The sequence below is a fragment of the Ostrinia nubilalis genome, chromosome 9 (assembly GCF_963855985.1).
Source record: "Ostrinia nubilalis chromosome 9, ilOstNubi1.1, whole genome shotgun sequence".
NCBI lineage: Eukaryota > Metazoa > Arthropoda > Insecta > Lepidoptera > Crambidae > Ostrinia > Ostrinia nubilalis.
Window position 1 is genome coordinate 16,224,546 of NC_087096.1, and position 14,949 is coordinate 16,239,494.

At 39.6% G+C, this 14,949-nt stretch overlaps 1 protein-coding gene across 2 annotated transcripts in view; it reads right to left on the reverse strand.

The window, feature by feature from the left end:
* Positions 1-11,483: 11,483 nt before the first annotated feature.
* The window catches only part of LOC135074741 (solute carrier family 23 member 2), a 32,955-nt gene continuing 29,489 nt past the window's right edge, over positions 11,484-14,949 (reverse strand). For both annotated transcript variants that reach the window (XM_063969110.1, XM_063969111.1), the window contains 5 exons: positions 14,609-14,748; positions 13,982-14,129; positions 13,133-13,354; positions 12,289-12,409; positions 11,484-11,717 (listed from right to left, as the gene is read on the reverse strand). In XM_063969110.1, the coding sequence (XP_063825180.1) occupies positions 11,633-11,717; positions 12,289-12,409; positions 13,133-13,354; positions 13,982-14,129; positions 14,609-14,748 (716 nt within the window). In that variant the 3' untranslated portion in view covers positions 11,484-11,632. The remainder of the gene's footprint in view (positions 11,718-12,288; positions 12,410-13,132; positions 13,355-13,981; positions 14,130-14,608; positions 14,749-14,949) is intronic.

Here is a 14,949-nt window from a genome sequence, read left to right on the forward strand (position 1 = left end):
ATTTTATATTTTGATAATATTTTTACCTAATAGGAGAACCAAAGTAACCGACATAGCTCGCAGAATTGCTAAAATCAAGTGGCAGTGGGCGGGGCACATAGCTCGTAGAGACGATGGCCGTTGGGGCAGGAAAGTTCTCGAGTGGCGACCACGGGCTGGAAGACGTAGCGTGGGCAGGCCTCCTACTAGGTGGACCGACGATCTGGTAAAGGTCGCGGGAAGAGCCTGGATGCGGGCAGCGCAGGACCGTTCATTGTGGAAAACCTTGGGGGAGGCCTTTGTCCAGCAGTGGACGTCATTTGGCTGAAAAGAAGAATATTTTTACGGCAAAGCTTAAAATATTTCAGACCCTCAATCTACCTTCAGCTGCTGAAAGTAGGTTGAGGGTCTAAAATATTTTGCTGAAGCTGAAGTTCAGCATTGCGTCTTTAGCTCATGTTAAGGTAAGACTCCTTTGATGCACAATTAACTTTACATTACTACTTACAAAATAAGATGCGTTTTGGGTTTTTGAATTTTTATACTTAGGCTGTTGCAGCCAATAAATCCTCCAACAAAACTAATTTCCCGTCTCCTTTGGAGCTGCATACAGCTGGCAACCCCGCGCTGACCCGGGCGGTCGATAGTCCTGCACAACAGGTTAGCTTGCGTGCGCACCGCCTGGGACGGGACCCGCGCAGGACCCGCTGGGACACCTCCAGTCCTCCAGGGCTGAAAGGGACGCCTGGAACACCAGGGAGCCTAGGGTCTTTTGTCTGGGCTGGGACAAAACTCCCGTAGACAACAAGGAAACATTCGCGTTAGATACAAGCTTTCCTTCAAGACAAAATAACATTCCTGCGACAGTTAAAATGAACTGTAATCTCTTCGCTAGATTTTTTACACAATATTACTTGCTTTGTGTGGCTTCGTGAAGCGATCGCTACTATAAATTGATAGTGGACACTGGGTAGCTTTTAGCGGGGTAAGGAATATCATTACAGAACCCAATTAATAACATATCTCGTCAAAGAAACAGGCTGGTAGATAATGTTTTTAGTACTATTTAGGTACCTATGGCAGAGTCGCATTCATCTATTCTATTTTGTAACTTAACACCTCGGAAAGCGATAACTGAATTGAAATTAGGATACCAATTAATTAATTTCATGTAATTGAATAGGTTTTTATAATGTTAAGCGAGATACGAAAAGCTCTACCCTTAAAAATGTGTTAGATTACCTTCGCTTAATCATGTGACTTCTCAGAATTCGATGAAAGAGCTGCGTGGGTGTGTTTCATTGAATGAAGCAATATGAAATTATTTAATTGCCTTATTTGTATAGTCAAAGTAGGTAAGAAGAGAACAGCAAAAGGTCTCTTATTCATAAATTATTGATTGACAGGGATAAAGGTTGTCGAAACGGTAATTAGCCCACCTGTCGCAAATCGTTGTGGGGCATGTGACTTCTTTTTTAAATAAAATCCTTGACGTTTATTCTAGAGGTGCTACATTATGACGCACGTAATAAAGTTTCATTTGGTTATCGTCAATAAGTACACCACGTTGAATACGTTACGCCTTGCTATACGTTTTTCTTATGGAATAACGCAATACTTAATCGTGCAGGTTCTAGTTTTAAAATAAGTACAAATAATTTGAATAGGTAATTGTGAATTCAACCAGATATAAAGTAAAATGAAATCCGAATTATTTCAGTCATATTGAGTTTTGCGCTAAGTTTTCTATAACAGCATGATGTGGAATAAGAACAGCTAGTTTAAGTTTCACTTTTAAATGACACCAGCTTAGAAATAAAGCTGTTTAAAAATATTATGTAATTTACACCTGAAAACAAATTTGAATACGCAGAACTCGTATATTATTCAGCTCCACGCTCAACCCTTCACAGCGGTACCCCATCGCAAGATTCCTTGGATCCGCCGTTTACTCTGTTTCTGTCTACCGCCGCGGAATACAAAGCACCCCTTGAAATCGCTGCATTTTCCACTGAAATGTAAAATTGCCGCTCATCGTCGGAACAAACGTACCTATTAACGGATGGAGTCGTTGATCCATTGTATTTGCAAGGAGGTCACCCTTTGTAATGAAGATTTTAGGTTAATTGGTCCTATTATGTTTACCTAGATGTCATTAAAATTGTTTTCCTTATTGATTCATTTGTACAAACACCCACCCACAAGGTGGACCGACGACCTGATAAAGACAGCAGGAAGGCGCTGGATGCAAGCCGCTACCAAAAGTGCTGGAAGTTATTGGGGGAGTCCTATGCTCAGCAGTGGACGTTCTGTGGCTGAAATGATGATGATAATTAATAATTGTACAAACAGTGTCCTGGAAATATTAATAAAAAAAGTGAAAAAATAAAATTAAACCACTATTTTAGCGCCAAAATTTTGTGTAGAAAACTTGACAAGAAAACTTATCCAAACTTGAAATATAGTACATACTTAGTAAGCAAAAAGAAAACTTTGGGTAGTAGGTACCTACATATTGTCGTGGCCAGACTAGGAAATAAGCTATCGAATAACTTATAAAGTTGGCGTTGCATTCTGTTCCGAAGGAATTTATTTAGAGCCCAAGTTCCCCGATGAGATTTGTTTTATATTTATTCCCGCGGTAACGTTTGTCCTGGGAGGACAGATCGAACGAAAGGCGGCAATTTTGAGTGATGGGACTTGGTGGAGGGCCGAAATATTTTATGCCGAACGTTTTTTTAGATTATGTAGCTGAATCAGCATTCCTGCAGATGTAACACTCAGTAAACCATGACTCTTTTATTTAGGTACATTACTATAATCCATATGGGATTATTTTTCTGTGTCACTCGTTCCTATCTCGTAGATAAGTAAGTGTTACAATTAAAATACTATAATTCTCAACGTGCCTTCCAAGCTTGTCGGTCACATACTGTCTGTGATAGTGTGAGGCGGCAATCAACAAGAAGAATGAACCATAGAAATAGTGACATTGACATCTTGGGGATTTGTATATTTTGACCTCCTATTTTTTTGACATGTACCGTACCTAATCCTACCCCCCTAGACAAAACGCACTTTTTGATCGAATCGAAAATCGAATCCGTCAAAACTCCATACAAAAAAGGGGCTTTTCGACCACTTTTCGACTGGTTTGCGATTATAATTTGCACTTTGTCTAGACCCACTAGTTACTGTACGTGTACGTGTACGTGCCATCGAAAACCTCAAGGGCGACAGGGACACCGTATACTCTCCAGTTGGCACCGTATCAGAACTTGTGCCCTCTTAGCTCTTACACATTCGTCTTCGGCTCTGGCCGAACTACTTACCCATCACTGCTGCCACGTGCCACACGCTGGAGTTCTGCAATGCCCTGTTTACTGACGAGATTGCACCGCGTCTGATGTCCTCGACACGGTATATATTCTTGTTATTGTTTGCACGTGTAAAGAAACAACAAGGCAACCGATTAAAGTATCCCAAAACGTAATTATTCCAGTCACATATAAATTAGGACCGCGTAATCGAGACGACAGTAGCATGAAAAGTAAAATAAAAAGACCCCTCGCCGCACAAAATTAACAGAGTTATCCAATCTCAAAGAACTTGACATGTTCATCATATCCTAAATTGAATTTATTAGTTCAATGACACAATTTCTTCAATAAAGGGCGATATCGCATCAAAAAATGGTAATGCTCAATCTTCCCTGAGTGCACCTAAAAATAGCTTCAAACGTCTTGGCTCATTTTCTCTGCAATATGATTTTATGTCATACTAACTTGATTTGAAATTAAATAAAGGTTAAAATCACGTTTATGTCGTATGGGTTTTACTCTCTATCGTATGACTTTATAAGCTACAGCTCAAACTATCTGGTACTGGTTTAGCGATTTAGCTCCCGACGCAACCTTAGGTTCTTGGTGAAGGACAAGGGGTTTTTGCACCAAAAAACTAATGGCGCCGCATTCTTTCTCAATTCTCATTGTTTAATGTTACTTATGTAACAGTTTTTGTACGCGCCAGTATTAAAACCTCAATTCAAACTCATGTCACACTATTCTCTATCACTCACTCTGACAGTCCTTTCCCTTCCTCTCCCTTCCACCTTCAGTCTCGCTCTCGCATTGCAACGCGCCGCATCGCCTACCTATCTGGGCGTTAATATACGAAATAAATAAATACTAAATAAACCAACTCAAATATCACCTAAAACCCAACCCATAAAAATTCAAGTGTATTTGTGAAGTGAAAGAAATCGAAGGTATCCCATCCCAATCCTATCCCAAATCTCCTACAACCTCATATTCTTGTACTCGTACTATTGGAACTAAATTATAAATATACTTATTTGGAATTTAAATAGAAATAACGTTATTTACTCTATTTTGAAAAAATGAAAACCGCTCGACAAACAGCTCTACAAGTTACAAATTAAAATGTGCAAGCAAAGCCACGGGAAATGCCTAGTTTAAACATAAAATGACATAAGCCAAATAATATAAAATTCTATTTAGTCAAGACATTATCCATTCCATATTAATGACTTCGTTTCGTTTGTTTGGGAGAATACGTTATGCCGCAGAACATTTTGTATTAATGCATTTTGGATATCATCAGTGCCGTAACTAGCCTTTTATGCGCCCGGTGCGAGCTTTCAAAACTGCGCCCTTTAAAAATGCTCTAACCAGTCTCTGACAGTAGGTAAAGTGGACAAATGATGTGCATAAAAAAATGTAACCTTTTTGAATAAAAAGTAACCTTCTACGGGGGGGGGGGGGGGGGGTGCGTTTCACAAATAATAAATCAAATTCATGTTTAAATGCAGTTTATGACATAATTTTTAAATTGTCACTATTAATATTTTTTACTGAATAACCTGTAAAAGTTAATTCTACAATTTCTGAAAAATAAAAGTAACCTTTTCATTAGTGTAACCTAAAAGTAACCTTTTCATTAGTGTAACCTAAAAGTAACCAATGCAGTTCAAAAGAAACCTAAAAGGTTACAAAAGTAACCTTCTGGCAACACTGCGGCTATCTGAATGCGTGATTCTCGATGTATCGGGGAATCCCCGAACATTGGGTGGGACGTCGCGGCAGAATGGAACGTTTGTGAATCGTTTAGTTTTGTAAGTCATCCTTTTCACTCTTGTCGAACGATGAATTTTCTATCTATAGATGACCCACGCTGAACTGTCCCACCCTCAGATCATAGAAGGGAATAGATGTGAAACGGGGGCGTGGCGCGTGTCTCCGCGATATGCCCAGAAACGAACATCGGCCGCGTAGCTAGGTTAGTCGCGATTCAGTCGTACTAAGGAAATGTTCTCCGATATTTTGGATAATGCGTCGTTACGTGCAATAAAACAAGTGAAACGAACGAACTACAGGAACAATGGAGTCATTTACTACATGTAAGTATTGCAAATCCATTGGTATTTTGCTTATAAATAAAAAAAACTAAACATTTTTACGAACGAATTCAGTGCCGTAACAGTTACTGCGATATCGAAATCAGTGGTGATAAAAATTCTAACACACTTGTACATTGACGATTTAGTTAGCAACCACTTTATGTCATGCTCAACTACTGCGCAATGTATTTAATTTCTTCCGATATCCACTGTCGTGTGAAAATACACAGTACGGCCGCATGTGCCGGTCGTAACATAGTGCCGTGCTCGTGTTCTAATGCGGTTTCCTATTATCGATAAATAGAAGTAAATTATATTTTTTTTATTTTGTAATTTTAAATAAAAAAATTATGTGTTACTTGCGATTATAAGATTTTACAAAAAAAAAAAAATAACAGTAGAAGTAATTAGTAACTGTCAACTATGTAATTACTATAAGAGCTAGTTGAAAGCCTAATATAGGCATTATTTTTGATAAACATATGCGGTACGCAGATCGCCATAATTAAAAAGTAAATGCGTGATAGTAGTTAATAATAACGTATAATAATAAAAAGGTTTTCATTCATACATAAGCATTTTGTGAAACCAGTTTCGAGCCTTGCCCCTAGCGATTTAAAGTATCGATATCTTACTTGTCGACTCCATTTTATCTTTGTTCTCTCACTAGCGTTTTCAAAGTGTGCGTCACGTCACGCGGCCATTGATTGGCCATAAGGCACGCCTTCTGGCCAATCACAGCACTTTTAAGCCGGTTGCACATGTTGTCGTAGACTGTCAGTCGCTTTGTTTTTACACAGTTGAATGTGTGTGTGGGAGCTGTGGTGGGGGAAATGTGGGGACACTGGTTCTCGTTGTAGTTACGCGCGACTTCATATCTATTCTCTTTCTATGATCTGAGGTCCCACCAAACTCAATGACAGGGGGGCGCTACCATCGTTCAACTATATGGTTTCCAACATGGCAAAAATCGGAACTAGCGATCCGGTATTGACGGTGGCGCACGGTGGTCCCGATTTAATAAAACATGGACATTGATGCTAGAAGCACGAAATTTTTTTTGATGGTTACTGCTATGATAACTAATAAGGCAAAAAAATATTACAATCCTACGACGTCTATTTCGTAGTAAAAAAAAATATATAGATATTTTTTGTATGGAAGAAATTACGTTTCTGTCAATTTTTCGAAATTCTTAAACGATGTCAAGATGCCGATCACACATGTTATAAAACAAGTGATTCTGAGTATTTCATGCGAAGATACTTGTCACTTATCTCTGCGTACTTTTGAGTTATCGAGGGTTGAAAAATCGATTTTTTTATATTAAATATTTCCACGAAAAATTGCCAAAATTACAATATGGTGTATAAGGGACACCTTTGATGATACATAACAACGACTCGCACTCGCGCGCGCTCGTATGCATCAGCTTTTAATAAAATAAAATAAAAAATTAAGGGAAATACTTAATACAACGTTGTATGCATAGGTCCGCTGGCCGTCAAAAAGTAGCTTATACGAGAGGTTGCCCAATTTACAATATAAAAATAAATAAAATAAAAATAAAATTCATTTATTTCAGGCCAGGGCCCATAAAATTTCAATAATAATAATAATTGCATTAAATAATTAAAATCAAATTAAAATCAAATTAAATCAATAAAAATAATAATAATGGAGACAAATAAATTAAATTAAAAATTAAATTAAATTAAAAATTAAATTGAAAATTAAATTAAACATTAAAATAATAAATAAAATTACAATCTAGATCTAATTCAAATACCTGCCTCCCTGTGGGACACCCGGCACCTGCACTTGAGTTTGCACCCAGTGTCGCACAAGGGGGCAGTCTGGCTTATTGCTTAGAACTTTCAGGATGATATTGGTGCTCCCACGCGTGCGGAGCATCAGCGATGCAATACGTCGCCGCAACACCGTGTAAAAACCGTCTGTGTGCGCATGTGCAAACATCGCCGACGCACTACAGTAGCGCGGGAGCCCCACCAGCACCCTGAAAGCATTATTATATTGCACGCGGAGCGCGTTGATAGCCCGCTGCGTGTAGCTGACCCACAGATTGCACGTGTACAAGGTTTGGCAAAAGGCTTTAAAGAGAGTTATCTTTACTCCTGTGCTACATCGCGCGAATCTGCGTGCCAACATATTACAGCGGACTGCCATCGCCCTCCTCTCCCTTTCGATGTCACCATCGTCTTTTAAATTCTCGGTAACCACATGGCCGAGATATTTAAACTCTTTCATCCTCGTCAGAGCGACGCCATTAAGTAGCACACTTGGCACATCTTCCAGCTTGCGACCCTTGGCTTGAAAGATCAAGAGCTCACTCTTTTTAACGTTGTACAGGAGGCCATGGGTCATCGCATACTGCTCACAAACACCAATATGTCCATCATTGATAACTCACACAAATATCGTCTCTCTCTGAAGGATAACAAGTTTTTTTTGTTTCCAGAAGTTTTTGATAGGATGGAAGCTCATAAATACTCTCTGAAGTGAGAATGAATCTCAAATTGCGATATTGCCATTTTGACAAATTACATGATGTAACTAGCGCTAACGTTTATCTTCAGGTAGACACAGTTTTAAGTTAAAAGATTGTCTACTATTTCACACTGTTTTTCGTTTTGGAACAGTTCTTTGATTATAGGTAGTCGCTAATTTCGTTTTGTTAGACTCTTTCAGTTTAGCACATAAAGCGTAAACTAATTCCTCCTCAGAATGATCTAAAAGTGTTAGAGAGCGCCTCTTCTTCTGCAGAAGAAGAATTTTGCATAAATCTTCAAAAGGTTTTTTATTTATACCAGAAGTCGATGGTTGCACATCTACTTCCGCAGTCTCATCAACTGGAGCGTCTTCCTCGGTGTTAACGTTGTCTATTCGTTGTGTTAACTCGGTAAAAAACATTTTTTAAATCTATATTTTTACATTTCGGCCAGACAATTTCAGAGTCCAGCCAATGCGAATTCTGGTGCAAAAATATGCTAAACTGAAAGAGTCTAACAAAACGAAATTAGCGACTACCTATAATCAAAGAACTGTTCCAAAACGAAGAGCAGTGTGAAATAGTAGACAATCTTTTAACTTATAACTGTGTCTACCTGAAGATAAACGTTAGCGCTAGTTACATCATGTACTTTGTCAAAATGGCAATATCGCAATTTGAGATTCATTCTCGCTTCAGAGAGTATTTATGGGCTTCCATCCTATCAAGAGCTGTATCTGGAAACAAAAAAAAAACTTGTTATCCTTCAGAGAGAGACGATATTTGTGTGAGTTATCAATGATGGACATATTGTAAATTGGGCAACCTCTCGTATAAGCTACTTTTTGACGGCCAGCGGACCTATACATACAACGTTGTATTAAGTATTTCCCTTAATTTTTTTTTTATTTTAGTAAAAGTTGATGCATACGAGCGCGCGCGAGTGCGAATCGTTGTTATGTGTCATCAAAAGTGTCCCTTATACACCATATTGTAATTCTGGCAATTTTTCGTGGAAATATTATATATAAAAAAATCGATTTTTCAACCCTCGATAACTCAAAAGTACGCAGAGATAAGTGACAAGTATCTTCGCATGAAATACTCAGAATCACTTGTTTTATAACATGTGTGATCGGCATCTTGACATCGTTTAAGAATTTCGAAAAATTGACAGAAACGTAATTTCTTCCATACAAAAAATATGTAATTATTTTTTTTTACTACGAAATAGACGTCGTGGGATTGTAATATTTTTTTGCCTTATTAGTTATCATAGCAGTAACCATCAAAAAAATTTTCGTGCCTCTAGCATCAATGTCCATGTTTTATTAAATCGGGACCACTGTGTGGCGCCCCACTGTCAATGTCATGCATAGGACAGCGCAGTATTTTGGAACTATATCTCTCGCACGCTAGTGCGTCAGTAACGCCGCACGTAGTTAATGAATAAAATCAAAGATAAAGGGAGGACCAATGAATGTGGCTGACAGCAATGACAGCGTAACGTGAACTATATGTACATCTCCTCAGCTAGATTGACAGATTTGCTTAGAACTTCTAAGTTAGAAGTGGCGCCCTCCAAATGAATATAGGCAGAAATTGTCTCATAGTTACGGTATAGGTACTTTTGTTTGTGTATGTAATATTGCGAGCAAGACAAGGTGGATTTATATTTGTCTGATGTGTCGTGACGTGACGCGTCAGAACTGTATCGGTTCCATACATAAGCCATCACAACACAACACGTTACGCACTAGTGTGAACGTTACCATCCTACTAATATTATAAACGCGAAAGTTTGTATGGATGATGGATGGATGTTTGTTACTCTTTCACGCAAAAACTACTGAATGGATTTTAATGAAACTTTACAATAATATAGCTTATACATCAGAATAACACATAGGCTACAATTTATAAACATATTGTTCGAAATACTAATCCTGCGCAGATGAAGTCGCGGGCACCAGCTAGTACTAAATGTATGAAACCGATACCGTTCTGACACGTCGTCACGTCACGACACATCAGACAAATATAAAACCACCTTTACAAGTGTTGTTGTTTCAAGATCGCTTGAAAAATGCCATATAGATATAGATAGTACAGAGGGCGCGTCTACACCATATTCGCAATAAAACAAAATGTACCTACTAACTAGACCATGCATGAAACAAAACTAGATACTGGTCTGGTCATTTCTGCGCCCCTCCAGGGTCTGCGCCCTGTGCCTGGGCACCGCTGGCACCGCCCTAGTTACGGCACTGGATATCATCTAGTCTAGACATGGATTTATGAGACCTAGACCGGGAGGAGATGACAAGACAATTCCAAAAGTTGGAACTTGTTTTACCAAAATTGCTTTAATAAATGTAACTACACTTGGCGTCAAATAAATCGCACCTCCCACGACAAGCACTTTCAAACGTATGCATCCCCAATTCCCACCAATATTGGTACCATTTGAAAGCCTAGTCTAGCCTAGAAACTTCATTTCATTAAAGGAAAGGTTTTTTTACCTCAAAAATGTGTCTATAGAAGGATCCAGTGTCTCTTCTTAAAGCGACAGGTAGTTACGCTTAAGCCTTAACTTTTATGGTTATAAGACTGTTAAATTGGGATTAATCGCATGTCAAAGATCTTAGTTCTTTCCCACTAAGATCTTTGACACGCGAATTTCATATCATATCATCTAACCTCCTGTTTTCAATCTAAAATGGACCAGACATAATAACAATTTCACATTAACCAAATTGATATAAAGACATAAACTAAGACTTACCTTCTGAAAGGGCATAAAAGGGGAACGGCGTTTGAAATAACTTTCAGGAGTAAGTAGTAGGTAGGTACTCCAGAATACCACGTAGTACCCTAATCTCCTTACTTCCTCGTACGACATCCATTCCACCTATCTCGCTTGAACAGGTCCCCGGGGACGTGGATAGGTCATAGTGTACCATGCGTACAGTAAGTACAGCCGATAGTACATTAGAGACCATACATTTTTGTAAAATAAAACCTATAAGATGCTACAGTTTTCATCTCGATATGCGGTTGTTTGTACAACATCCTCAGTTAAATAGCTATTTTTGAGTAAGGAAAGAGTGAGGAGTTTGAAATCGATTAATGGACAACCGAGTCGACGGACAAGTGTTTTCATAGATAGTTTTCATCAGTTTATGAATGGCCGATTTTTTAATCTTTTTTACCAAATTATTAGCCTCCATTTGACCCTTAAAAGTATCGGTACCTACCTATGTTGTATTCTAGTTTAGTATTTATTTTTCTTTCTCCTTTAATCAATCCTTCTGATAACTTTCCCCACTGTGGCACTTTTACGAACGGTCCCATATAACGTCACGCGTTATCATAGTGCCCACTTTTTGTTACCGAATCAATTTGTGAACCCGGAAATCCTTGTTCGCTGACATTTTGCATGGCTTTTGGCGGGTAGTCGTTGGTCTTTTGAAGATTAATTGATGATTGATGTTGTACCTGTTGAATGTGCTACCAGATTATTTTATTAAAGCAAAAGGGTGCCTAATCTAAAATGTGACCCGAAATCAAATCGTGTACAAATAACAGTGTTTAATGGACATGTTTTTTTTAATTTCGTTAGTAAAACAGGTAAGAAAAGTTTTTCTTTATTTCCTAATATTATCACTGATTGTTCCAGCTTGGCAGCAAGGACCATTACGAGTTAAGCTGAATGCTCTCAAGCATCACCTCTCCTTCTTCTTAAACAGCGCTGTGAACTTGCCCGCCTCGTATGTGGGCATGAAGGGAAGGTAGCTGGTCCATTTCCACCTAAAAAGGCACGAATTTATAATTAAACAATATTAGAAATTATATTCGTAGATTCTAACTCGGCTGGGCAGAGTTCGGGAAACTACGCAACATCTTTTCGTCCAAAATACCTCAGTGCCTGAAGACGAAAGTCTACAACCAATGTGTATTACCAGTGATGACTTATAGGCCTTATACAAAAGCTCCAAGTTACACAGCGTGCTATGGAGAGGGCTACGCTCGGTGTTTCTTTGATCGAATCAGAAATGAGGATATCCGTAAACGAACTAAAGTCGCTAACATAGCCCAACGGATTAGCAAGCTGAAGTGGCAATGGGCAGGGCACATAGTACGCAGAACTGACGGCCGATGGGGCAGCAAGGTCCTGGACTTCTGGTGGACCAACGAAGGCGGACCGACGACATCATAAAGGTGGCAAGCAGGAAGGCGCTGGACGCAGGCCGCTACCAATAGATCAACATGGAAATCATTGGGGAGGCCTATGTTCAGCATTGGAGGTCCTATGATGGCTGAATGATGATGATGATGATGATGATGATTTTCGTAGAATACAAAATGAAATGTAACTGACCTGCGTATCAGCCCCATTCCGACGGGGAAGTCGTACGTGTCCCCTTCTAGCGAAGGCTCCGCGCTAGTTTCTAATGCCATCTGCTGCGCCCACGCAGCTAGGCCGCGTTCTTCGTCAGTTCCTATGGCAAAATAGTTTTCTAACCACTCATAATAATAAGTTTCAATCTTCTATCTCGCTTTGCCATGGGAAATCTACATACTTAAAGTAGAATTGCTCATATAATTTTATAGAATTCGCTGCGTGTTTTAAGAATGTAGAGGTCGAGGTTTAAATAAATTGGATTCACTTGGGGATAAATGCGTCATCTGTCTGCCATTAAGCATCAGACGCATTAATCTTGATTCTATAGATACCTACCTATTGCTATTATAGTCATCATTGTTATTGTTACAAGCTACGCCATAAGACACCCCGCAGCCTGCAGACTTTAAGTCGGCCAAGAGTTTGGACGGCTTCCAATTTGTATGACGACGAATCGGCTAATACTAAATCAGTGTAGTACTTCCATACATGTACAATTGTACATACTGATTAATTGCCCTACCAAACTATTGAACTAGGTACTAAAAGTCTGTAGTTTACGAGGTGTCTAGAAGAACTATAATCCTAACCTGGTATCAAATTGTCCATGAGACAGCCGACCACGCCACCTATCAGGATAAAAATGGAGAGTAGCACTTGTGCTTCAAGTTCATCCAATCTTCTTCTTCTGAAGTGCTTCTGAAGCATCTAATGCTTCTGTATCACCTGTCTGTATCAGCACCAGCGGGGAGAACATGCTAAACCAAATGATGAGGATACCACAATAAAGGAAATAAAGGAGAGTCCCTATAATTCTAACCTGGTATCAAATTGTCCATCAAACAGCCGACCACTCCTCCCACCAGAATGGATGTAGACAACAGCACTTGCAGCACAGCATCCAGTGCTTCTACGCCGGTTTGTATGGCGCCGCTGTGGGCCGCCATCCAGCGAGTCAGCACCAAAGGGAAGAATAGGCTAAACCCGATGATGTACAGGTTTCTGGAGCTGTTCAGGTCTACGTATTGGAGAGCTGAAAGACCTGCAGGAAGAAGGTAAGAATAGTGATGATTAATGAGTGAATCGCCCTGTGCGACTGTGTGTGTTGGAAAACAATAAGGAAAACGATGTAGTACTTATTTAAAGACCTCTTTTTAGTCTTTAATTGAGTATCTACTTAGTGTTTTGAGTGGAGTATCGTCTTCGAAACCCTGAGTTAAATAAATAAATCTTTGGACAATTTCACACAGCGCCAGCTAGCCCCAAAGTAAGCAACTTATATGTATTATGCTTGTGTTATAAGTTGATACTATCCGTTCGCGATAAGTTTGCCGCTGGCGATATGACGTCACTCGAAGGAATGCGTCTATAACTTTAGCAAACTAAATTGGAAATATTTTTTATTTATTAATATTGATAAAAATTGTGTATTTGCGTAAAATAAAACACTCAATTGCGTTTAATCACTAATTATTTGCGTTTATCGCGGTTGGAGGAGGGGACGCGTATTCCACGGACCGGCAAACTTATCGCGAACGGGTAGTAGTAGCAATGCTGAATATTCTGTCCATATAATTATTGCTATTGACCTTTGAAAATACCAAGAAAAGATTTTGAAAGCTGTTTAAACTCGTAATTTGGCCCGGACAAAAAACCAAAGGTTCCTCACCAAAAGCAGCGATCATCCCGAACATCACGCAGAACAGCCCGCCAATGATGGGCTGAGGGATGATGATGAACACCGCCCCTAGTTTCCCCACCACCCCTTGTAGCACCATCAGGCCCGCCGCCCACTGCACCACGCGACGAGACCCTACCTGGTGGTGAAAAATTATAGCTAATAGGTTCAAATTACTACTCTCCTTTACGGCCTAAAGGCATAAATTCCTAAATATGACATGAACATGAAACATAATAAGCAACATCTAAAGTCAATGGGATGTTGGATGCTTAGTAATGAGTTTATTGATGATGTTCTAACTGCCCTAGTGACACGGATTGCGCCGCCGTTCTCCAAAGGTGTTGATGGTGTGGCAATGGGATGGGATCATATGGGAGTCTAGAGACTAAAGAATACCACGATAGCCCAACGGTGAAGTGATCGGACTGACCAACTCGAGATCCGAGGAACACGGGTTCGAATCCCACCGCCGCTCGACTATTGGGGCTAACGGGACTATTAGTCATTTATGCAATACAAATTGCTAATAATAATCTTTTAAAAAAAATACGTAGACCCGATAGCCAAAGTGCGTCGTAGATGACGATGATGGTAATGAATGATGATCTAACAGACCTTAGTGACGCCGATCGCGCCGACATTCTCCCCAAAGGTGTTGGTGCCATTGCCGGAGCCCCAGAGTCCGGCCAGGATGGTACCCAGGCCCTCAGTCCCAAGGCCTCGGTTGATGGCATGGAGTGGCGGCGGTGGCGCAGCTAAAGAAATGCCACAAAAATCAAAATAAAAAGTTCGTGCAGAAGGTTTCATGTTTTATGGTTTCATCTTTAAAACTTTCAGCCAAATGGTCCACTATCGGACAAAGGTCTCTCCCAAGGATTTTCACAACGATAGGTCTTAGGATGCCCGCATCCAAGTGCTTCCAAATACTATAATCAAATACAATCACTAGATTACGT